Genomic DNA, 25,807 nt, shown 5'->3' on the forward strand with positions numbered 1-25,807 from the left:
CTGATCCTCCACATTTCTAAGAAGCCTGCCTTTAACCCTGTATTCAGCATTCAAACTTGACCCTCCAAAATGAATCATCATTTATCTAGGTTGAACTCAATCTGCCACTTTTCAACCCAGCTCTGCATCCCATCAATGTCCTGTTGTAACTAGCTACAGCCCTCAACACTATCTACAACTCCACCAATCTTGGTGTCATCGGCAAACTTACCAACCCACACTTCCATTTCCTCATCCATTTATTTATAAACCACAAAGAGCAGAAGTCCCAGAACAGATCCCTGTGGAACACCACTGGTCAACTACCTCCAGATGGAATACTTTCCATCCACTACCACTCGCTGTCTTCTTTCGGCCAGCCAATTCTGTATCCAGACTGCCAAATTTCCCTGTATCCCATGTCCCCTAACATTCTGAATGAGCATACCATGGCGAACCTTATCAAATGCCATACTGAAATCCACATACACCACATCCACTGCCCGACCTTGATCAATGTATCTCGTCACATCCTCAAAGAATTCAATGAAGCTTGTGAGGCATGACCTGGCCCTCACAAAGCCATGCTGACTATCTTTAATCAAACTATGATTTTCTAAATAATCATAAATCCTATCTCTCAGAATCCTTTCCCATATTTTGCTCACCACAAACGTAAGTGTGTAATTCCAGGGATTTTTCTATTCCCTTTCTTGAACAGGGGAACAACACAGTACAGGTCCTACAGCCCATGATGTTGTGCCGACCATATATCGTAATCTAAGATCACCTTAATCTACACCCCTTCGATTTACTGCTGTCCATGTGCCTAAGTCGCTTAAATGTCCCTAATGATTCTGGCCACCACCTCTGCTGGCAGTGCATTCCATGCACCCACCACTCTCTGTGTAAGGAACCTACCTCCCTCCAATCATCCGGTACTACTCCAGTGGAGACTGAGGACGCAAAGACCATCGCCAATGGTGCAGCAATTTCCTCCCTCACTTCCCGTAGTAACCTTGGGTATAACCCATCAGGCCCAAGGGACTTCTCTATCCTGTTGCTTTTCAAAATTCCCAGCACATCCTCCTTGATATCAGCCTGTCTGAGTCTGTTAACCTGGTTCACGTTGTTCTCATGAGCAACAAAGTCCCTCTTTCTAGTGAATACTGAAGCAAAATATTTATTTAGGGCCTCCCCTATCTCCTCAGATTCTAGGCACAAGTTTCCTCCACTATCCCTGATCGGCCCTACTCTCACTCTGATCATCCTCTTATTTCTCACATAAGTGCAGAATGACTTGGGATTTTCCCTAATCCTTCCCGCCAGGGCTTTTTCATGCCCCCTTCTAGCTTTCCTAAGTCCATTTTTGAGTTCCTTCCTGGCTACCTCGTAACCCTCTAGAGCCGTGCCAGATCCTTGCTTCCTCAACCTTACGTAAGCTTCCTTCTTCCTCTTGACCACAAGCTCCACTTCTCTGGTCATCCAAGGCTCCTTCACCTTACCATTCATTCCTCATCTCAGTGGGACAAAACTATCCAGTACTCGCACCAAGTGCTCCTTAAACAACCCTCACATTACTGTTATGCATTTCCTAGAGAACAACTGTTCCCACTTTATGTTCCTCAGCTCCAGTCTAATGGCAGTATAATTTCCCCTCCCCCAATTAAATACTTTCTCATGCTATCTGTTCCTATCCCTCTCCATGATGATGGTAAAAGGTCAAGGAGTTGTGGTCACTGTCACCGAAAGGCTCTCCCACCAAGACATCTGACACCTGGCCTGGTTCATTGTCAAACACCAAATCCTATACGGCCTCTGCCCTAGTCAGCCTATCTAAAGTTTGAGTCAGGAATCCTTCCTGTACATACCTGACAAAACATGCTCCACCCAAACCATTTGCATTAAGGAGGTTCCAGTCAATATTAGGGAAGTTGAAGTCACCCATGACAACTGTTACTTCTGCATCTTTCCACGATCTACAACCCAATCTGTTCCTCCATCTTGCTGCTACTATTGGTGGGGTTTATAGAAAACTCCCAATAAAGTGGCTGCTCCTTTCTTGTTTCTGACTTCCACCCATACCGACTCAGTGGACGAACCCTCCTCGACTATCTCCATTTCTGCAGCTGTGATGCACTCCCTAATTAACAGTGCCACTCCCCCTCCTCTTTTACCTCCCTCCCTATTCTTCTTAAAACATCAAAACCCTGGAACATCTAACAATCATTCCTGCCCCTTTAAAATCCATGTCTCCGTAATGCCACATCGTAGTTCCAAGTAATGGTCCATGCACTAAGTTCATCTCCCTTATTCCTGACACTCCTTGCATTGAAACAGTCACACTTTAACCCATTCCACTGAGTGCAACTTTGCCCCATCAACTCTCTATCCTTCCTCGCAGACTAGTTGCATACTATTTCTGCCTATTCAACAGATACCCTATCCTCTGATCCATAGCTCGGGTTCCCATCCCCCTGCCAAACTAGTTTAAACCCTCCCTAAGAGCTCTAGAAAACCTCCCACCCAGGATATTGGTGCCCCTCCAGTTTAGGTGCAATCCGTCCTTCATGTACAGGTCCCACCTTCCCCAGAAGGTATCCCAATGATCCACATATCTGAAGCCTTCCCTCCTGCACCAGCCCTGTCGCCACGTGCACTGTCTGCCCATTGCTTTCCCTTCTCCTGACTGTAACCCAGCTACTCTTGTCCTTCACCTTGGGTGTGGCTACCTCCCTGTAACTCCTCTTTATAACTCCCTCTACCTCCCGGATGATCCAAAGTTCATCCAGCTCCAGCTCCCTAACGCAACCTCTGAGGAGCTGGAGTTGGGTGCACGTCCCGCAGGTCTTGTCAGTGGGGACACCAGTGGTGTCCCTCGCCACCCACATCCTAAAGGAGCATGCAACTGCCCGAGTCTTCATCCCCTCTGATCTAAATTCCAAAACAGATTTAAAAGGAAAAAAAAAAATTGAACACCCGCCATGCCCTATATATACTACTGCTGGGGCACCACGGTGGCGCAGTGGCTTAGCCCTGCTGCCTCACGGCGCTGAGGTCCCAGGTTCGATCCCGGGTCTGGGTCACTGTCCGTGTGGAGTTTGCACATTCTCCCTGTGTCTGCGTGGGTTTCGCCCCCACAACCCAAAGATGTGCAGGGTAGGTGAATTGGCCACGCTAAATTACCCCTTAATTGGAAAAAAAATGAATTGGGTACTCTAAATTTATTTAAAAAAATATATATATATATACTACTGCTACTCTCTCAAGTGAACCCTCTAAAATTGGTGATTCTGCTAAATGATACAAAGATAGCTTGCTGCCCCAAAACACCAACAAAAAAACTCTTACCTTACAGAATGTAGCTGCCCTGTGAATCAACTGGGACTCCGCCCTCTGACTCTGCTCCCTGTCAGCTGCACTCTCTGTAAACTCCCAGCTTCTTTCATGCACTTGGAGGAAATGTAGGAAATGAAATGAAAGGAGCACCTTGCTCCCTCCTCACCTAATCCTCTTAGTCACCAGACTCTCACTATGGCATTCTAAAGCACCCAAATTCAGCACTTCAGTGCAAACAAAGTCAGCACTGTAAGAGGCTCACCTCTTACAGGTGTCTGACTCTAGCCTCTAAAAACTGGCTTAATCCAATTAACTAATTAACAAACGGAGGCTGCAAGTAGAGCTTGAGTCAACTCTGTTTAAAGCTGGTTTAAAATTAACCTTCTAACCCAAACAGCAATTTTTAAGTTAATGTTACTAATTTGAAAGACTAAACTTCAGATAAAATATTAATATCCCTCAGTCACCAAACACTCACCATAGCACTCTAATGCACCCAAATTCAGCATTCCAGTGCAAACGTGTGACTCAAATCCAATGAAATATCAGTAAACCTGGAGCAAATAGATATCAAAGAGATCACCTGATGTCCGCAAGCCTTCATAAAACCTTCATTGCTTTCACCATGGATAGAAAAACATGAGTATAGTAATTCTTCCACATCAGGAGTATCCAAAGTCCAGGGGCGGAATTCTCCGCAACGCCCGACGCAGTCGTGAAACCCGGAGTGTTTCATGACGGTGTCGGAGGCCGCTCCTCGCCCCCTATTCTCTCCCCCCCCCCCCAGGGGGCAAGGAGCGGCCTTTCATAAATCTTGGCCGCTGGGCCTTGACGCTGGCCTCAAGGCGGCGCGCCGAGAATGATGCGGCCGGCAGCACCTAATGACGTCAGCCGCGCATGCGCAGGTTGGCCGGCTCCAACCTGCACATGCGCGGTTGCCGTCTTCCCCTCCGCTGCCCCGCAAGATGTAGCGGCTTGATCTTGCGGGGCGGCGGAGGGGAAAGAGTGCGTCTCTTGGAGACGCCGGCCCAACGATCGGTGGGCACCGATCGCGGGCCAGTCCCCTCCCGAGCATGGCTGTGGTGCTTGATCCCCTCTCCACCCCCCACAGGCCCCATACTCACCTTTTGCGCCATGTTCACGCCGGCAGCGACCAGGTGTGTTTGCCGCCGGCGTGAACAGGTCGGGAATGGCAGGCCGCTCGGCCCATCCAGGCCGGAGAATCGCGGGTTGCCGTGAAAAACAGCAACCCGCGATTCTCTGAGTGGCGTGTCACAAAACGCGACACGCCATTTTTGGGGGGGTGGGAGAATCGCGGGGGGTGCCAGAGCGGCCCTCCCGCGATTCTCCCACCCGGCCTGGGGAGCGGAGAATCGCACCCCAGAGCATTATTGATGGCAAACATTTGGCTGTCAAAGTTTTTGCATATTGACATGGTTCCTGCAAAACTGCAAAATATTCAATATTGATGGACCGAATGGCCTACATCTGCTCCTAATTTGAATGCTTGAATTGTTAACTCCATCAATATTGAGGTGATTAGTAATCCAGGAGGCTGAATGTCAATGCCTACCTCTCAGGTAGAAGTTAGAATTGCTTTAAATTAAGATCACCTTCTCTGCCTGAGTTATTTACCGAAGTTTCCAGGAGACTCAGGCTATACTCTTCGGTCCTTGCCTTACATGTGTATAGAACATAGAACATAGAACAGTACAGCACAGAACAGGCCCTTCGGCCCTCGATGTTGTGCCGAGCAATGATCACTACTACTCAAGTCAACGTATCCACCCTATACCCATAACCCAACAACTCACCCCCTTAACCTTACTATTAGGACACTACGGGCAATTTAGCATGGCCAATCCACCTAACCCGCACATCTTTGGACTGTGGGAGGAAACCGGAGCACCCGGAGGAAACCCACGCACACACGGGGAGGACGTGCAGACTCCACACAGACAGTGACCCAGCCGGGAATCGAACCTGGGACCCTGGAGCTGTGAAGCATTTATGCTAACCACCATGCTACCGTGCTGCCCCAATGTAACTGAAGCAAAATCCTGCATTGCTGGAAATCTGAAATAACAAGGCTAATCAGAATCATTATATAGTACAGAAAGAAGGGGACAGTTTTTCTGATGCAATGGATAGATCAGGGGTATTATGTTGCACCCTAAGGGTCTGCAAGGTCATTGTTACCTCCTACACAAGACACAACTTTTCCATTTTGCGAAACCTTACTGTAATATCCCTAATGAAGCCCACGGGACAGGTTTGATGATACTTCCCGCGTGGCACGAGGAGTATGCGCTCCTCTGTTAACTACGGGGCAAGGGCTGTTGTATATAAGGTCGACCTGACTAGAACAGGCCCCAGAGAGAAAGGACCTGTGAAGCCTAATTAGGTCCCTTGTGTATATACGTTTCTGTTGTGAATAACCCAGTACTTTATTTTTATATAACTGACTCAGTTGCCGTTATTACATTTACCTAATGAGAACTCGGCACAACATTGAGGGCCGAAGGGCCTGTTCTGTGCTGTACTGTTCTAAAAAAAAAACCTACGAACATAAACACTGACACGGACTAGGCATATATCCCTATTAGAACAGCTTTCTGAGGTAGGGAATTCCAAAGATACACAATTCTCAGTGAAAAAAAGTTTCCTCATCTCAGTCAAAATTACGTTTTGTTGTGAGTTATCTTGTGAGTTCACCTTTATGGATGCTAAAATGACAATTGTTTCAGTTGAAAATTGTCAGCTTGGTCAGGTGAGAGCTGTACAGGTATACATAAGTTACAATAAAAGTATGCCAAATAGGAAGGAAACACTTTGGCAGGCATACATGGTCTATCTGCTTTATGCAACCAAGTGCTAGGCAACCATTTTGCAGACTTTTTGAAGTTAGATAGCAACATTCTTCTAAACGCTCCTGATAGTTTGATCTTGTAGCTATCCTTGCTACCGTATGTGAGTTGCTCTCCTGCGGGAAGGAAGTCCATCTTCTTTATGTCCACTCCTTCATAGCTGTATCGGTAAGCAGTAGGGTTCTCTGCTACTCCTGAATATATAGCAGATTTGAAGGCTTTGCCTTTTTTACTATTTTCAGGCAGCTGTGCCATTAGCATAGAAACTGTTACCATGTACTTTACAGGTAGATGAGACATTAAAATAGAAGGATAAAGTATTGGAGACTGACCATAGTGGGAGATGTAGGAGCTTCCAGGATACCCGATAACTAGCTGAACAATATTATGCTGATGTTCACATGTGCATTCATTAAAGAAAGTCTGCCTTAATTCATCAGAGCCAGTGCTTTGTTGAAAAAAATCCAATACGGCCATGTGGCCCTGCACTCATGAAATTGTAGCCACCTTGAAAAAACACAGAACTCTCTCCTCTTGAAACCCACTAGCACTGGCAAACATGTTTTAATGATCTGATATTGTTGCGATCCGGATAGAGACTGATAAATTTAAAAATAAATTTGAACTTCTCGTGAATGGCGGAAAAGGCCACACGACAAGGTTTCAAGTTGTAAGACTTTTACTGTAACAAATGAACTAAAAGCAACATTACCCAAACACATTCCTGTAGGCAACTAAGTACATACTACAGAAACGATCCATCGTTTAACATTTACAACAACTAAAAATCTACGGGCCACTCAAGTCCATTTTACTCAAGTAGACATTTCATTCTCCTGGAGACAGTCCAAATCTATTCTCTGCTCTCATTAGCTTGCTTCCTTTGTCCTTTTCCACCTGGATAACTTCTGCTCCCTAAGATGTGTCCCACAATTAGGTACAAATTGGAGAGCCCTCCCTCCAGACAAAGATAGGTGAATCTTCCAGCTTCATTTAAACCCTCAAGAACCTAGTTTCTTCAATATGAGGGCAAGCTCCCAACTGCAGCCTGCGGAGTGACAATAAAGACTTACTGCCTCTGCGTCCCTGCTCTTTTTCTCAATTTCTTAAAGACTGACACTGACAGTGAGGTTCAGTGATATTTCAGGAAAATCTGCCATCCAATCTTACAATGCTTCCTCTCTCAAAACACAGCTCCATGGTGATGTGAATCATGAGTCATTTACTGATTAGCTATGCTCTAGTCGCCCAACTTCATTCTATCTTCAAATGTAGTGGACAGTTCATCGAAGTATAACTACTTACAAAACTTGACACCTCTATCATCTTCCTGTGAGTCCTAGAGACTAACAGTCTATCTACAGTGAGCACAGCTGCTCTGGTCATTGTTCACAGGAGTGAATGTGTTACACTTACTTCCCAGTAAAACAAACCAGGCACCCCTTTAACAATTAACAACCTGGCCAGACTTGTTGTCAGCAAAGTTCAAAGCTGGTCCCATAACCCCTTTCTTTTATCCATTTTACCCTGAATTAAAGACATAGGGCAGGATTTTGCACACAATCTGCTGTGTTTTTCACAGCAGCAGAGGCGACCCACCATTGGCCTACAACAAGATCCTCTGGTCCTATCGTTGTCAATGAGGTTTCTTGTTGGAAAACCCACAGGAGTACTGAGTCTTTAGTGGGATCGGAAGATCCCGCTGGTGTGAACGGCCGGAAAATTCTGGCCACAGTTCCAAAACGTGACAATCCTATAAGCTTTGTAATTGTAACAGTGTATTTAGGACTGCTTTATCTTACAGATGTTAACCCATGCAGTTTGCGTGGGTTGTCATATATAGGTTCAAGGGAGGGTGACACACAGCAGCAAAGTTAGAACCATCCTGATATTAGATGAGATTGGCAGACTGAATATCATTTTTGAAGCCGTAAATGAGGTCAGAAGTGAATGTTGTCTCTGAAACCAACAGTGCCTGGCCATAAAACTGATAGCTCAACTTTAGTTCACTGTAGTTTTACATGTCCTCCAAAATGTTATATACTGCTCCAACAGCCAAAGGGACAGGTCATCCCTTTGACAACTCAGATGTACTTTGACATGTAATTGTTACTTATTTATTTTTAACAAATTTAAAGTGCCTAATTTTTTTTTCTGATGAAGGGGCAATTTAACGTGGCCAATCCACCTGTCCTGCACATCTTTGGGTTGCGGGGTGAAACCCACACAGACACGGGGAGAATGCGCAAACTTCCCAGGGACAGTGACCCGGGGTCGGGATTGAACCCAGGTCCTCGGCGCCTTGATTTTGCAGTGCTAACCACTACACCACCATCCTGTCCCATTACATGTAATTTTAAGACAAAATATTGCATACAATTCAAATGAAGATCCTCACAATGTATCCTATTTTGTGAGGAGTATTTGATGGTGTTAAACTAAAAATCTATGTAAGTGTGTTGGAGGCCCTGCCAAAATATGTCTGATTTTCCTCTGACTTGAACAACACTGTTGACTTAAACCTCATATATCATTTGAAATGCTAAGCGAAAGTCAGTCTGGTCATGTTTACTCAGATATTTCAATTATTGGGGTCCGATCAAAGATAGAATGGCTCTCATTTTCATTTGCTTGATATCACAAGTAACACTTTCCCAAATAGACCTGGAATGTTATGCGGTTTGTCACCACTGGTTTGTGGAAAATCCAAACAAAGCCATATGAATGAAAAGATCAAGGTACAGTATAAAAACACTGAGAAATATAAATCTCAATTTGTCCATAGATTTTAACCAATGGACCTGCGCAACACAATTGGTGAGAATATTAAAACTGTGGTACTGGAGTGGAAAGACTGATCAGGAAGCAGAAAATCAAGCAGGGATCAGAACTCCCATCAGTTGTGTGGGTTTGGCCAAGGGTGGTTTCATGACCAGTACTGACTTGGAGGCCGAAGGGCCTGTTTCTGTGCTGTATTGTTCTTTGTTTGTGTGCCACACATCAGCCCTCCACACTGGCCTAAATTAATTTTGTTCCAGTTGGTCGCAGTTTCTTCTCAATACGAAAATGAATGATAATAATGTCAGAATCAGCCCCAAAAACAATTCCCCAATTTCTTCATGGGTAATGGGTTATGCTGGTGAGCAGGATCAGGGACGTTCTGGCTGAGGATGCGACTTGTTTTGACCTAGTATCTCATTTAGATCAAATATTAGTAAATGGATTTGAATTTTGAGTTTGTCACAGCTGAATTGGTTGCCATTATGCTTATTTTTGGAAGGCCTCTCAAATTTATGATTACAACAAATAAAATTCTGTATCTGAGAATTCCAACTGAGATTTTCCTCTTTCTGTGTTATTTCGAGGAGAGAGGTAGGTGAGAAGAGTAACGTAAAGTAAATTTGACCACACCAGATAAAGACTGCTCTTACTTGTGCAAGTGGTGTCAATAGACCCGAGTACCCATTCTTAATCCAAGTTCCACTTTATTACAATGTCAGTGACAGAGTTGTACCACTAGCACAGGTTTCTATGGAAAAATAAGTGGGCTTTTAAAACTGTACTCATATGGGACAATTCCTGCTTCCGAGGCAGGAATAATGATACTATTAACTGATCTTCTGTGCCTTGGCTATTTGAAGAGGAAGGCAACACTCACTTGTAACCCTATTGGGATATATAGTAATCATGCATTCAACAGAATTATTATCCAATGCATTGTACACACATCTTGAAATAGAACTTCAACTGTCTAGATATTGACTCACAACCAGAAGATATGCTGAAATGCTGCTGTAGCCAGCAAGAACCATATATGTTGGTTTTAAAGTTTACTGATAATGTTAGTGGCAAAACACTATTAATAACCCACACTGACTGCTGTCAGGCAGCTAGTTGAGATTATAATTCGATATAGATGACAGCTTTTATTTTTAAATTTGAAATGCGTGTAGTAAAACACGACTAAAGTCAGTTATTGTTCCACAGAAAGTCAGAGAGGTCTACATCACTTGGCATAAGCTTTGGCATCCCAAGCGCACATCCAAATGTTTCTTAAATGCTATGAGGGTCTCTGCCTCCACCACCCTTTTAGGCATTGAGTTACAGACTCCCACCACCCTCTGGGTGAAAAACGTTTCTCCTCACATCTCCTCTTAACCCCCTGCCCCTCACCTTAAATCTATGCCGCCTGGTCATTGATCCCTTCACCAACTGGAAAAGTTTCTTCCTGTCTACTCTATCTACAACCCTCATAATTTTATACATCTCAATCATGCCCCCCGCCATCCCCCCCCCCCCCCCCCCTCCCCCCTCAGTCTTCTCTGCTCCAAGGAAAACAACCCCAGTCTATCCAATCTCTCTTCATAACTAAAACTCTCCAGCCCAGGCAACGTCCTGGTAAATCTTCTCTGCAACTTTTACAGTGCTATCGCATCCCTCCAAAATGTGGATTCCAGGTCATTCCTTTTTGAAGAAAGGGTAGCTGACTGTCCCCAGACTCCGACCAAGTAAGTGGCTAAATGGACAATGTGAGAAAGCATGGTGTTGACTCCTGATGGTCTAGCCCATTTAACTTTTGCACTGCCAGAGGTTAGTTACTGCCAGATGAAATTAAATTGCTTGAGACACAAACAAATGAAGTGGAACATTTTTGAACAGTGAATGTTGCCGTAGTCCCCGAGGACCATATGCTGTTCTCCTGTTCTTTGACAGAGGACTGACTGGTGGTGATTTAACCCGAGGGTCACCACACCTCAGGCGAATTTCATGGATAACCTCAGATGGTACGGGGATTGAACCTGTGCTGTTGGCATCACTCCATGTCACAAACCTGCTGTCCAGCCAACTGCGCTAACCTGATTCTCCAACAGTTCTTCCTGGTTTAACAAAATTAGTTTTGGCCAAGACAGCGCTTAACTTTGTCCTCTTCTGAGTCCCACCATTGTTGGATGAACCGTATCCTTCACTGCTTCGGTGCACACATGAAGGAAAGCCCTTTAGGTGAAGTATCTGAGGGTTGGCAGGGCTTATGAACCAAACCACTTTCTGAACCAACGTTAATAGAGTGAAAAAAGGACAAACCTTGCAATACTTCAATGGCACATCAAAACTAGGTATTGCTATTGCCCAGATACACGTTTATTACCGCCTAATATTTAACAAAAGAAAATTACTTTCAAATTATGTATTCCATGTTTATCAGAAGATTCTTCTACAGAGAGGTGTTGCTGCTTATATAACAGTATTAAAAGATTAATATCTATAAGTCACTGATGTCGTATACATTTAATTCTTTAAAGCAATTGCCAAAACATTTTCCTTCATCTAGCACTTAACAGTATTATGAAAATTGTCTACTTAAATAGAAAATTATTCTGTTTACATATTTACATATAAATACATTTACTCAATGATAGTTATTCGTTCATTAAGACGCTTTGCATCCATTGACTAATGCTAAAGAAAGAACTCAATGTCCACTTCACACGCTAGAATACTCAGCTCTTGCACATTTGAAAGTGCACGTTATATTTTACTGAGTTTCTGAGAAGATCAGAGTTGACGACACCAACCATTCCTACAGGGTCCATTGTTGAATATATTTGTATCATTCCTTCTTGATGAAAATAACAAATGATATGTTCATCGAAGATATTTCATCGAAGATATTCTGGAACTTCAACCTAAAAAATAATATGCATCATTACTGTTTTTAGTAAAACGCAGATGATTACATTTATATTACTTCAGGCAACATATAGTGCAGTTAAAATTAATTTAGTTTTCAATATTTCTTTGCAAATAATCTAGGATTGCTGATGCTGAAAACAGTAAGTTCCCGTTGGTGTAGTGCGCAATATTTTTCTGAGGCTGGGGCTAAGGCACATTTTCTGTGAGGGGCAAAGATTTTCATATAAGTGCATTGATATGTTCATTACTAAAATGGCAGAGTGCACTTTGAACCCCCGACTGAGTTTTCAATTAATCACATGCCTCTGGTTGGACATAACAGTATTTCGGAAAAATACATTTCAAATGGCATTTTTTTCTAAACTAACATTGTGGTTACTGAACACAGAACTGAAGTAATTTACCTGTCAATTTAGCAATAACTGGATTGCCCTTGCAACAGAAACTTGGTGGCCTTGCTTCAAGCCACAAATAACACCACACGTCCTTGTTCAGCTGCCGTAAATGCTCAAAGTTGCATTTAAATTATTTGTGTAAAATAGAATTTTAACTGGCTGTGGAGTTTAGTGACAATGATTTGATTGAACAAATGAATGTAGAGCCATTGGGTAGATGATATTTAGACAGCCAAGTAAACTCCTTTTGTTGTTATACGTTCAACTTGATCAACATTATTTAATACGCATTATAGTATTTTTTATAATTTACATTTTCTATTTAGATATGATAGGGATATTAACAAATCTTAAACATGACTGAAAAAAAAGTTTTTAAATCCCCATACAGTGATGTTAGATAGTATATTTACAATCGCTACCGAAGAGTGCAGCACTTTCAACTGCTCATGCACAAAAACTCAATTACATAAATTTGTGAGATAAATTTTCTCTTAACATTTAAAATTTTCCTCCTTGTTATAACTTACAGGTCTTAGCTGTTTTATGCTGCTTGACCGGATAGCTGACATAAGCTCATCGTGGAATGTCCTTTGAGGAGTTGCTGGTCTTGACCCGTTCTCTGATCTTTGGTCTGAAATTGGTCTTAACGTGTTTCTGAGCTCCTTCAAAATATGATTCTCCTTGCTTAGTTTCTTGTTTCTGCTTTTGTTTTTCTTGACTTTTGCATTTTGGTGGATATCCTGTGATTTCATCTTGCCCATCTGCTGAAGCTTAATGGCCTCTGCTATGTTTCTACTGGGGGTTGGCTGTATTGGTAGTGGAGGAGGGGGTGGTGGCTCAGGAAGCACAAGTTTCTCTGCGAGAGGTGGAGGGGGTGGTGGAGGGGGTGGCGGAGGAGGAACAGCAGATTGCAGAGAATTGATTTTTCTGACCACTTTAGGAGACGACCAAGGTGAGCTCTTTGGAGAAGCACGTGGGGAGGATCTTGGTGAATCCTTCTGCAAGGCAAACGCCCTTCGGTTCATTGGCTCCACAATGCCAAGCAGTTTGTCCATTTCCTGCTGCTGTTTTTGTTCCTGTTGGCGTTTCTGCCTTAGTTTATCCAGATTCCTGGTCAGGATACTTGTCATCGCCATCCGTGGTCCTGGCAGTTCAAAATGGTAGCCTAATTTCATCAGCGTTGTGTTTTCTTTAAGAAGTTTAGCTATTTCCATTTCAACTTGCCCTCCACATATATGTCTTTGATTGTGGAATCTGAGTTCTGTTAACATACCATTGAATTGTATGGCTCTTATGATGGCTAAGATCCCTTTGCCTGTAATGTAGTTTGAGTCGATGTTAAGATTGGTGATGCTTCTGTTAACTTGTAACATGTCAGCTAGTGCACATGCCACATGATCGTCAGCATGAGTGTTGGCCAGGCTCAAAATTTTAACAACCGTGTTATATTTCAGAGCTTCTGCAATGAGTGCGAATGTTGCAATACTTATCTTTTCAATATTGTTCAGATTGATTTCTGATTTTTCAGAATCGTTATTCCTAATGCTGTCGAGAGTGTCTTCAATAAAAGTTGTGCTTCCATTTGGTGAGCTGGCAGTCGCTTTGAGATTTGGATCAGTTTCTGTTGGTTTCTCTTTGTTGTGCTGCGTGATATTGTTTAGGTTTGTTTGGGCATCAGCATGTCCATTACATGAGTGTGATCCATTCTGTCCATTGCTGCTAATTGATCTGTTGCCTAAAGTTCTGTCATCTTCCTCCTGTGCATTCTCCTGCTCTGCCTCCTCTTCTTCTTGCTCCTCTGTTAGGTCATCTTCATCTTCGGTTTCTTCCGATATACATTCTTCTATGTCGACTTCATTCTCTGATTGGTTCTCTTCACTTTCTGTTTCATAGTCACCTTCAGTATTTTCTTTCCCAGCTTCAATGATTTCTGACTGAAATTAACATTGAAAAATAAATACCATAAGTAAAACAGTACACACATGGCTTCAGCCATTCCATTAGATTATAATTTAGAATTGATGTCAGTTTTCTCCCGTTGGTATGGATTTTTAAATTCTCTAATTATTTCTAACCTTTCCCTACTCTTGAAATTGTGGATTATGAATTATTGGAGAAGAATGTAGTGTTTAGCTGTGGTAATAAGAGAAATTACTTTTCCAATGGTATTTGTGGTCAGTAGGATATTGTGGGCGTTTAAAAGGGTTCTTCAGATCAGATTTGGATGACACTCAAGATATGATAAGGGATTAAATGCCTGCTATCTATCAGTCATCACTACTGAAGATGGATAGAATTACCAATAATATACTGCAGGATTGCTATTAAAACTGATAGTATTCAAAAACAGAGGGATTTTTAAAAGAGAGATTAAGGGATTTTAGAACAGATTGGGCTGACAACCCTGACAGCATTCAACCAAGGGTGCTCCGAGAAATGGCTGATGCGCTCTTCAAACTCCTTGACCATATCTTGAACAGCTCATCGGAGACTAAAATTGGGGGAGGACAATATGGTAGCAAAAATTGACAAGGACAATTGTTTAGATTTGATTTCAGTTTTAGGTAGGAATAGATCAGATGGATGCCTTAACATTAGTTATTTGTGAATTCCAACATAGCTTTCTGAGTTGCAACTATAGAACCAGTTGTGCAGCATGTGGAAATAAACATTCAAAAAGTGGGATGAGATCCTAAGAGAAGCCACAATGTGTAGAAGGTTACTGGGTATTGCTGCACGTGTCTTACAGTCATTGTGAGCTCCTGGAATTATTCTGATTGACTTTGGGTTCTGAGAGAAATTAACAATTCTACCACATCTCCCACCCCTCCACCCCTCTAAAATCAGCCAAATTCCTTGTCAATATTTTTGTTACTTAGGAGGTTTGGAAGGCAGATAGGGATCCTGGCATGCAAAATATACAGCTTATCCAACTGATCTTTTCTGTTATCATAAGTTTGCATTAAATTTATGGCTCGTCATTCTACATATAAATAGAACAGCAGTGAAGCTTGTTATCATCTATATCTAGGCTTTACATAAGAGTGCGTAAGTAGCTTTTCCAATTAGACTTCTCTATCAAAAGTGTTTTTCAAAAAGGTGGTAAGTGTATATGGAGTAATAATCAGTAACACTAAAAATGATGCCTAAAACGTCATGTATCAAATTGAAAAATGTAACCAATTATTATTCACATATTTTTGTGCCTTCATGTAAGAAATCTCATCATTACACACTGAGGCTTGACAATAGTGATTATTGTACAGGTTCATATTTTCACATTAAACAGTAACGCATATTGAAGTGCACAGTGCATGCAAATACCTGGCCCTCAACCATAAAACACATGATCAAATTCAAAGCCCTGTCCCCTGGTTTCTCTGATTTCACAATGTTTCTGCATAAGTTAGAAACAAGTTAGTCTGCTATTGTCTGTTAACAGAATATTCTCCCTGCAATGACGTACTAGATTATTCTAGGTAGTTAACACTGGCTTTTAGAAATTAAGGCAGAGATTTATTTTATGGGTTCTTCCGCACTGCGAGAATTGACAGAGCACTCCCTTGCAAAGCATGTGTATTTGTACAGTACTCTTTCTAATGTATAAAATATCCACAGTGCTTTTCAAATAAGATAAATGAATGGTGAACTGTGGGTGAGAAGTGATTTAAAATTGAGTTTTTAATGGGAGTAGTAGGATCAGTAACAAAAGGGTACATTTAAGATAATTGGGGAAGGAACATAAGGGAGATGAGCAGAACATTTCCACATGGTGATATTAATGATCTGTAATTTGTAGCAGATACGACCAAGAAGGATAAAAACAGAGAATGCTAGATACACTCAGCAAGTCTGGCAACATCAATGGAGAAACAGAGTTAATGGGCTGGATTCTCCAGTTTTGAGGCTATGTCGATAGTTTTACAATGAAGAAGTCAGCGCCACCCCTACACTGATACTCCGCCCAGTGGGGGCTAGCAGCCGCGCCACATAAAACTCCCGGCGTTCCGGCCATAAACGGCCGGAGAATTGCCGTATCCGTGGCCACGCATGCGCACGGTGATGATTTGCAGCAGTCGCAAAGTACAATATGGTGTCCCCCGGACACCCCCTCACCATCGCCTGCAAACTCCCCACCAGCCCTCGCCAAAGTGCCCCCTGCCAGCAGCATGACTCCCACCCGACTGTGACGACACTGGACACAGTCCGCAGCCGCCACCACGTCGGATTTATGAAAACTCAGACTACACTTGACCGGGAACTCGGCCCATCAGGGGAGGGCTTAAAAGCGATGCGCTGATGCTGATTTGGAGGGGGAGGAGCATCTGAAAAACAGCACTGGCCTAATTCGGTCGCAAATGGGGATTTTCCCCCAGATCGCCGAATACGATTTTGGCGTTGGACAACGGAGAAACCCACCCAATGTTTCTAGAATACATAGTATCCCTACAGTACAGAAGGAGGCCATTCGGCCCATCGAATCCACAGTGACCCTTTTGAAAGAACTTTCCACCTAGGCCCAACCCCCACCATATTGCTGCAACTCCACCCTAATTGGCAATTTAGCAATTGGCCAATCCACCTAACCTGCACACCTTTGGACTGTGGGAGGAAATCGGAGCACCCGGAGAAACCCACACAGGGAGAAAGTGCAAACTTCACACGGACAGTACCCGAAGTCAGAATCAAACCAGAGTCCCTGGAGCTGTGAGGCAGCAGTGCTAACCACTGTGGCACCGTGCCCAATATATGACTTCTTCAGTGCTCAACAGCATTTAAGCAGTGGCTTTAAAATACAATAAAGTACATAAAGGATTTCACATCTTTTAGAACATAGAGCGTCCCTGACAGTGTTGCACTCCCTCAGCACTGCACTGGGGTATAAGTCTTGATTTTGTGCTCCAAGTTGGGCTTGAACTCACATCCTTCTCACCCAGCTTTGAAGATGAGTCATACCGACTGGAAACACTAACTAATTTCTCTCTTCACAAATGTTGCCAGACCTGCTGGGGTTTTCCAGCATTTTCCGTTTTGGCTGGAATTCTCCGGCTGTTTGTTGGTGGCAGTAATCTCTGTTCCCGCCAGCAGCACACCCCCACCAGCGTGTTTCCCGGCGGCGTTGGGTGTCTTCAATGGGAAATCCTATTTTTTATTTCTTTTAAAATAATTTTTATTGAAAAATTTTGAATTTACACAACAACATCAAACCATACTAAAATACCAACGATAACAGTAATAACAACAATCATAAACCTTCGCCCCTCCTCAATGAACAACCCAACATATTAACAACAACTTAAGTTAACCCAGTGTTAAGTTACATAACCGTAGCAAAAAAAAATATAGAAACTATAGTTAGGAACACCCCCCCCCCCCCCCCCCCCCGGGTTGCTGCTGCTATTGACCAAGATACCTATCTTTGAGCCAGGAAGTCCAGAAAAGGCTGCCACCGTTTATAGAACCCTTGTACTGACCCTCTCAGGGCAAATTTAACCCTTTCCAACTTTATAAATCCCGCTATGTCACTGATCCAGGTCTCCACACTTGGGGGCCTCGCATCCTTCCACTGTAGCAAGATCCTCCGCCGGGCTGCTAGGGACGCAAAGGCCAGAACACCAGCCTCTTTCGCCTCCTGCACTCCCGGCTCCACCGCAACTCCAAAAATCACGAGTCCCCACCCTGGTTTGACCCTGGATCCAACCACCCTCGAACCGTCCCCGCCATCCCCTTCCAGAATTCTTCCAGTGCTGGACATGCCCAGAACATATGGGCATGATTCGCTGGACTCCCCGAACACCTGCTGCACCTGTCCTCACCCCCAAAGAACCTACTCATCCTAGTCCCGGACATGTGGGCCCGGTGCAGCACCTTAAATTGGATGAGGCTAAGCCTCGCACATGAAGAGGAAGAGTTGACTCTCTCCAAGGCATCCGCCCAAGTCCAGTCATCTATCTGCTCCCCAAGTTCCCCCTCCTATTTAGCCTTCAGCTCCTCCACTGACGACTCCTCCACCTCCTGCATTACCTTATAGATGTCAGACACCTTCCCCTCTCCAACCCACACCCCCGAAAGCACTCTGTCCATCGTCCCCCGCGAGAGCAGCAAAGGGAATCCCTCTACCTGTCGCCTAGCAAATGCCTTTACCTGCAAGTATCTGAACATGTTCCCTTGGGGAAGCCCAAATTTATCTTCCAGTTCCCCCAGGCCCGCAAACCTCCCGCCAATAAACAAGTCCCTCAATTTACTGATGCCCACCCTTTGCCACCCCCTAAATCCCCCATCCTTGTTCCCCGGGATGAACCGATGATTGCCACCCAGTAGAGCCTCCATCGAGCCCCCTGTTTACCCCCTATGCCGTCTCCACTGTCCCCAGATTCTTAGGGTCGCCGCCACCACCGGGCTCGTGGTAAACCTCTTAGGGGAGTTCGGCAGCGGCGCCGTTACCATGGCACCCAGGCTCATACCTCTACATGACGCCATCTCCATTCTTTTCCACGCTGCCCCTCCCCCCTCCATCACCCATTTACGCACCATTGACACATTGGCCGCCCAATAGTACCCCAAAAGGTTGGGCAGCGCCAGCCCGTCTCTATCCCTCCCTTGCTCCAGGAAAACCCTCTTCACTCTCGGAGTCCCATGTGCCCACACAAAGCTCAAGATACTGCTAGTCACTCTCCTAAAGAAGGCCCTGGGGATAAAGATGGGCAGGCACTGAAAGAGGAACAAGAACCTCAGAAGCACCGTCATTTTGACGGACTGCACCCTCCCCGCCAACGACAATGGCAACATGTCCCACCTCTTGAACTCCTCCTCCATCTGATCTATAAGTCTGGTGAAATTATGTTTGTGAAGAGTCCCCCAGTCCCTGGCCACCTGCACCCCCAGGTACCTAAAACTCTCCCCTGCCCGCCTAAGCGGGAGCCTACCAATTCCTTCCTCCTGGTCTCCAGGGTGCACCACAAACACCTCACTTGCCTAAATTTAGTTTATAACCTGAAAAGGTTCCAAACTCAGCTAGCAGCTCCATCACCCCCGGCATCCCTCCCACCGGGTCTGCCACATACAGTAACAGGTCATCGGTATACAACGACACCCTATGTTCCTCCCCACCTCGCATTAAACCTCTCCACCTCTCTGAATCCCTCAACGCCATCACCAGCGGCTCGATTGCCAATGCAAAGAACAAGGGGGACAGGGGGCAACCCTGCCTGGTCCCGCGGTAAAGCCGGAAGTACTCCGACCTCCTCCCATTCATGGATGGGAAATCCTATTGACAGCGGCAAGAACAGAAAATCCTGCTGCCAGCGAATGGTGTGCCACCTACCGCTGCGGGAAACATTGTGGCTGAGGGGTCTGGAGAATCCAGCCCAAAGTTTATTTCAGATTTCCAGCATCTTTAATGATGTGGAGATGCCAGCATTGGACTGAGGTGGGCACGATAAGAAGTCTTACAACACCCGGTTAACATCCAACATGTTTGTTTCAAATCATTAGCTTTCGGAGCACAGCTCCTTCCTCAGGTGAATTCACCCAACATGTGTGTTTCTGGAACCCACCTCTTCATTCACCTGAGGAAGAAGCTGTGCTCCGAAAGCTAGTGTTTGAAACAATCCTGTTGGACTTTAACCTGGTGTTGTCAGACTTCTTATTTTGCTTTTATAATCAAGAGGGACTTGGATAGATACTTGAAAAGGAAACATCGACAGGAGAATGGGAAGGGAGCAGGAAACTGTGACAGATCTGACAGCTCTCTCCAAAGGCACCATGGGCCACCTTTGGCCCGGTGGGATTGTAGATTTGAGGCCGACTTGATGCTGTCCTTTCGGCCTGGGACTCGGGGCTCACCTGGTTTATCTCGGCCGAAAGCCTCTCGCTGTCCAAGAGTTTCTGTGTTTCGTGTTCCCAGTACGCCATCAAAGCCTCCCTGCTGAAAGTCCCTTGGGGGCTTTTATCCGTCTGGTCCTTCTGCCTCAGCCCAATGGGAACGAACTCATCGGGCTCCATGTCTTCCAAGTCTTTCTCCAGCTCCCTCAGCTCATCGGGAGTCAGGGTAGCGAGGATTTCATCCTCGTCGATGTCGTCGTACTTCTGCAGCTCGTTCCTGTAACCGAACTGCGACATTTCGAAGAGAAAATCGAACTTTACGGAGGTGGCACAAAAAAAACTGTCTCCCTCTCCCGCCGATCAACTTCGGCTGCGTTCGGGTTTGCACGAAGCAGCGGGATGGCTCTCCGGCTCCTCGCAAGGTAACTTTTAAAGCGGCCTGAGATCATCATGTGCTCGCTGCTCCAACAATGTGTGAAGGCATGTTCCCTTTTGAGCAACACACGTCACCTCAAAACACTTCAAAGAGAGAGAGAAAGAAAGAAGGGCAGGCATCGTTTCCAGGCACATCGCCCTCCCCCTATCTCGGTGTCAATGGCAGAACAACATTCTCCGCATTGCCCACTCCTCTTGACCAAAATACCAGTGGCTCGCCGCTTCCACACCGACCTTTCACCTCAAGCCCACAAGACTCCTTGTCCCCAGCCCCGGACAGACCCCAAACACACGGCCTCAGTTCATCAATGGCTCATTTCCACAGTAAAAAAATAAATAAATAAGCGATCGGTTTCAATTAAAGTTGATTTTTTTTGGGCCGGATTCAGTGAATTTATAGTCAGCGCCAGGAAAACAGAGGAACATAATGAGACCGTCATTGTGAGAAATTCAGAGTGAAAAGTGAGAAACTTATTTTAAAATTCAATGCTAAAAAGAAAGACTGGATGGGGGTGAGACAAAAGGGAATAATGAACAGCCGTGATTTTATTTTTTAAGTGAGCTGTGTCAACGCAGACAATAGGAAGTTGGCACCGTCATAGCATTACAACTCCCACTATTTGTACATGTTGTACATCGCAATCCGCACTATTTATAGGTCTGTTGTACATCAAACCTGTCCCGTTTATAGATGTTGTATCACACACTCGCTATTTATACATTATATCGCCAGCCTTTCTTTCTTTTAAGTATCTGTACCTGCCGCTGCCACATCTTGGGAGGTTTTAAAATAGGAACATGGAAGGCCCTCCAGCCTGTCCTGATCGTGGCTAAACCTACACCCTAACTCCACTCTTATTCCCCATATCCCCTCGATCTGTGTTGAAAATGCTCGAGGAGCCCAATGGGGTAGGTAGGGATCCGCATTGTGTGTTATTTGCTGTGAGCCGCACTGTTCTCGTCCTTATTGCCTGTTGCAGTGGTGCGCGGCTGAGCGGATAAGAGTGTGTCTCGGCATCAATGCACAATTCATCAAGAGTTGGGAAAATACCACGCGGTAAGATACAAAGAATGTCAAACTGGGAAGGAAACAGCAATTCCAATTCTGGCAGATACCCGACAATTTTGGTAAGATGCCGGCAGCAATGCAATGTATTATAGTGGCTGGATTTGGAGCTGGATGGGACTGCGTGTTGTGTCTGGGTGGGAGGAAGCGCTTTTCATCATCTCATCTGATACAAGGCGCAGAGGCAGCAAAAAAAAAAATAGAACACAGCTTCACCCGCCAGCTTTAAAACAACGAGTGAGCTTTGAAGCAACGTGGCAACTGCAGAAATTGGAAAGAGAACAACTTCGTCTGAAATAAGAAACCGCTTTGGAATCGCTATAAGCACTTTATTAGTCGACGCCTGTTAAGTGCGGCATTTCTATCCGACACCTATTTTCTATCGAAGATCTCGCATTTTATCGATTAAACTAATTGAAAGCATAAATTTCTTTTTAAACGTTATATCACACCTGAAGGGAGCCCAAATGATCCAGTGTGCGTGCGTGTTAGGGTTATAATTCGCCATTTAAATAGTAAGATACTGGTTTGGAAAAGGCGGTTCATGAAACATTTTTTAAAAGGCTGTATTCCTAACACAGGAAACAGGCGTGTTCGCTATTTTACGTTGTTGTGGAGGATGCAGTCTTCCAGAGCAGTCGCTCCTTCGATGCTTCACATTGAGGACTGGAGATGACTAATAGCACTTCGCTAACCCAGAATTTGAAGCACTGGAAGCATTGACCTTCGAGGGGTAGACCATAATTCATCAATAACGGTACTGGAGGTCAAACATTATTCTAATTCTTGCATTTCCAAATGGCAAAGATAGACTGCACAATTGTGAGCAGTTAACAATGAGCTCTTAAATCTGAAGGATACTGTTTGCTGGGAGATGTAAATTTGTAGCAATTTAGAATCTTTAGGAAGTTAAAATAGATGCTTAACAGAGACAGCCCAGAGTAAACCTACAGCTGGGCATGGTGAATTGTCGTACCTTTCAAGGTGATGTATACACACTATATACATGTTATCGTAAAAATGTTACCAGACAGTGCACAATATTTCATCACATTAGTCAATGTTTGTAACAGTAACCTATCCAATCAGATTTATTTACAAGGGAGTTTCTTACAGAAGCAGGTAATAAGTGGCAAGAAATAAAACCAAAAAATAGTGAGGCTATATAAATAAACCAGTCTTACTGTTCCACTTCTGTTGTCCTTGCAGATTTTGAAACAAAATGCTCGACATAAAGAATATGCAATTTTGTTTTCCCTTTCACAAACCATTTCAGATCCTGGTTGGAGTGCGCAACCCCCTAACACACACAAAGTACTCCTATGCCAAAGACAAATCATTTTCTAAACAATGCATTTGCTGTTTTTGAAGACAGATTGAGGCAGCAAGGGTTAAATTAATGATGATTGTTGCATAATATCATTGCAACTAGGCTCTGTACCATTGAAAAGGGCAGAGCTTCTATCATAGACATGGACATCCGGGCAAAGAATCACCAATCGGGCAAAGAATCACCAACAAAAGCAATTCAGCTACTCTCGCTCTGGGTGGAATCAATTGATTTTTCAAGCTTTACAGAATCTTAATTGTACTATAACTGTTAAAACTTCAATTTCAGTTGAAACTTAGAAGTGATTTAACATTGCAACTTAATATCTCAGTTATCCATCCTTTAAGGAAAAGAGGCACAAAAAATGTTAAAAAGAACAAAGTTAGTTACATTTTTGGAAGACTGAAGATCTTACAAATGGGAGAAAGACTTCAGAAAGCAAAGTACTGTACACACCCGTCAGCATCACCAGGGCCAAAGTGGAGATGGTTAGCAGTTTCAAATTCCTAGGGGTACACATCTCCAAAAATCTGTCCTGGTCCACCCACATCGATACTACCACCAAGAAAGCACAACAGCGCCTATACTTCCACAGGAAACTAAGGAAATTTGGCATGTCCACATTAACTCTTACCAACATTTACAGATGCACCAGAGAAAGCATCCTATCTGGCTCCATCACAGCCTGTGTGGCAACTGCTTGGCCCAAGACCACAAGAAACTTCAGAGAGTCGTGAACACAGCCCAGTCCATCACACGAACCGGCCTCCCATCCATTGATTCCAACTACACCTCCCGCTGTCTGGGGAAAGCGGGCAGCATAATCAAAGACCCCTCCCACCCAGCTTACTCACTCTTCCAACTTCTTCCATCGGGCAGGAGATACAAAAGTTTGAGAACAGGCACAAAGACTCAAAAACAGCTTCTTCCCTGCTGTTAACAGACTCCTAAACGACCCTCTTATGGACTGATCTCATTAATGCTTCATGCGATGCTGGTGTTATGTAGTTACATTGTGTACCTTGTGTTGCTGTATTATGTATTTTCTTTTATTTTCTTTTCATGTACTTAATGATCGGTTGAGTTGCTCGCAGAAAAATACTTTTCACTGTATCTTGGTGCATGTGACAATAAACAAATCCAATCCAATAAACAAATCCAATCCAATCCAAGATTATAACAATATGGAAGCTATTCTGATTTCCAAAATTGAGACAAGACAGTCACAGCGGGGCTGGTTTAGCACACTGGGCTAAATAGCTGGCTTTTAAAGCAGACCCACAGTGTGGGTTCAATTCCCGTACCACCCTCCCCGAACAGGCGCCGGAATGTGGTGACTAGGGGCTTTTCACAGTAACTTCATTTGAAGCCTACTTGTGACAATAAGTGATTTTTATTTCAATACTTTGCACAGGTACAACAAATGGTCCGAGATTTAAAAAAAATTTGAACCAGTAGTTCCAGAAATTAAGAGAAAATAAATACATCACATGCACTATCCGCAAAACCATGAAGGAGAAATTACAGACTGCTCAGGAGAACAGTGACTGATGGTGGGGAAACAATGAGTCTCAATTATAACAGCTGAATGAAAGATAACAACAATAATAAATCGTGAAAGCCAGGAAAGATAGATTTCAGTGAATTTTAAACATTTATTTCGATATTTTTCAGTTAAAAGTTTCATTCCATAATTGCAAATCTGTATCGAGTTTACTCTTTGATTCTGATGCAAGGTCATTAAAAGGACTATAATGTAAAGATACTGATGTCAACAGTCATTATTACGTTCACTTCCAAATATTCCCCATTGCAGTTTAACAAGCATTAAGCACAGCCCTTTATGAATACATTAAATGCAAATTCCTAATCACAGCCTTCACCTCCACAAAAACTGAACATTAGGCTATTTTCCATTAACCCTTACACTGCTAAATATGCACTATGGATGATTAGAAGAAATGCTGTTACTTAGCACTTTAAGGGTTAAAAATCCTTGTCCCCTGATTGTGTTTAGAGTTTTCACAAGAGGACTGGAATTCCTATTTGAAAAACTTTGACCAAGTTTCCAACAGACATGGAATAAGCCAGGAGTATAAATATTTAATAAAGTAAAGGGATTTCAACTGAAAATAATCATGATAGACAGTATTGCTGCATACAGTATAAAACACTCACAGGTAAGTTGCTGTGCATCTTTGCATTGAATCACTCGACAGTATTGCTGAACAGTAAGACACAAATGAGTTGTCTGTAAGCTGTGCATTTATGTGACAAATTACATCAGAAGGGTGCAAAATTCTACCAGCTTCAGCAACAATTAAGTGCTGAAGAAACTGAATAGAAGAGCTGTATTTAAAAAAGTTATAGTGCTATGCAAAGCTTTAATAAGACTTGCTTCTTCTTAGGTACAGAAATTGCATGGTTTTTGAAAAAATAGTGTTGCTATTCTGGCTTTTACAAGCATAATTAAAGTTCATGTCGACTTTGCTCCTACTCAATCACACAATTTCTTTTGTTGTTGGAATGAACACATTCATATGTAGTTCTTTATATGTCCCAACCCAACTTTGCATAGGGAATATCTTTATCCACAATGCTTTGTCAAATGAATTATTAAATGAGGTATTGCACAGATTATGAAAAAGAGCAAAGGCAACAAAAATATACAGCAAAATCTGAAGAACATTTACAGGACAATTTTACAAGGTTCAAAGACAGGAAGGTTTACAGTCTTGCTAAGAAAATCTAATCTTCCCATTCATCATCATCGTCAAAATCTTCTTCCTCATCTTCATCCTCATCTTCATCTGCAAATAATGTTGGACTTAGTTTATTAGACATCAAATAATGTTTGACAAATGTTTCAGGATATTTC

General features: G+C 43.5%; 2 protein-coding genes across 3 annotated transcripts in view; both read right to left on the reverse strand.

Annotated features, from left to right (window-relative positions):
- Window positions 1–11,277: 11,277 nt before the first annotated feature.
- LOC119955167 (leiomodin-2-like) lies at window positions 11,278–20,770 on the reverse strand. Its single transcript, XM_038781125.1, has 3 exons — window positions 20,120–20,770; window positions 12,802–14,208; window positions 11,278–11,869 (listed from the first exon to the last, which is right to left on the reverse strand). The coding sequence occupies exons 1-3, from the start codon at window positions 20,393–20,395 to the stop codon at window positions 11,843–11,845; spliced, it is 1,710 nt and encodes a 569-aa protein (XP_038637053.1). The 5' UTR covers window positions 20,396–20,770; the 3' UTR covers window positions 11,278–11,842.
- A 3,790-nt stretch (window positions 20,771–24,560) lies between these two features.
- Window positions 24,561–25,807, reverse strand: part of LOC119954648 (neural Wiskott-Aldrich syndrome protein-like) — a 131,923-nt gene continuing 130,676 nt past the window's right edge. For both annotated transcript variants that reach the window (XM_038780006.1, XM_038780007.1), the window contains exon 11: window positions 24,561–25,739. In XM_038780006.1, coding sequence (XP_038635934.1) covers window positions 25,678–25,739 — 62 coding nt within the window. In that variant the 3' untranslated portion in view covers window positions 24,561–25,677. The remainder of the gene's footprint in view (window positions 25,740–25,807) is intronic.

This window comes from Scyliorhinus canicula, chromosome 20 (assembly GCF_902713615.1).
Source record: "Scyliorhinus canicula chromosome 20, sScyCan1.1, whole genome shotgun sequence".
Taxonomy (NCBI): Eukaryota; Metazoa; Chordata; class Chondrichthyes; order Carcharhiniformes; family Scyliorhinidae; genus Scyliorhinus; species Scyliorhinus canicula.

Bases quoted from the DNA above. Each gene is read 5' to 3' on its own strand.
- LOC119955167 (XM_038781125.1), bottom strand. From the start codon at position 20,395: ATGTCGCAGTTCGGTTACAGGAACGAGCTGCAGAAGTACGACGACATC. The intron at 14,209-20,119 runs GTGAGCCCCGAG...TGTTAATTTCAG, and splicing joins TTTCGGCCGAGATAAACCAG to TCAGAAATCATTGAAGCTGG. The intron at 11,870-12,801 runs GTAAGTTATAAC...ATTATTTTTTAG, and splicing joins GCATAAAACAGCTAAGACCT to GTTGAAGTTCCAGAATATCT.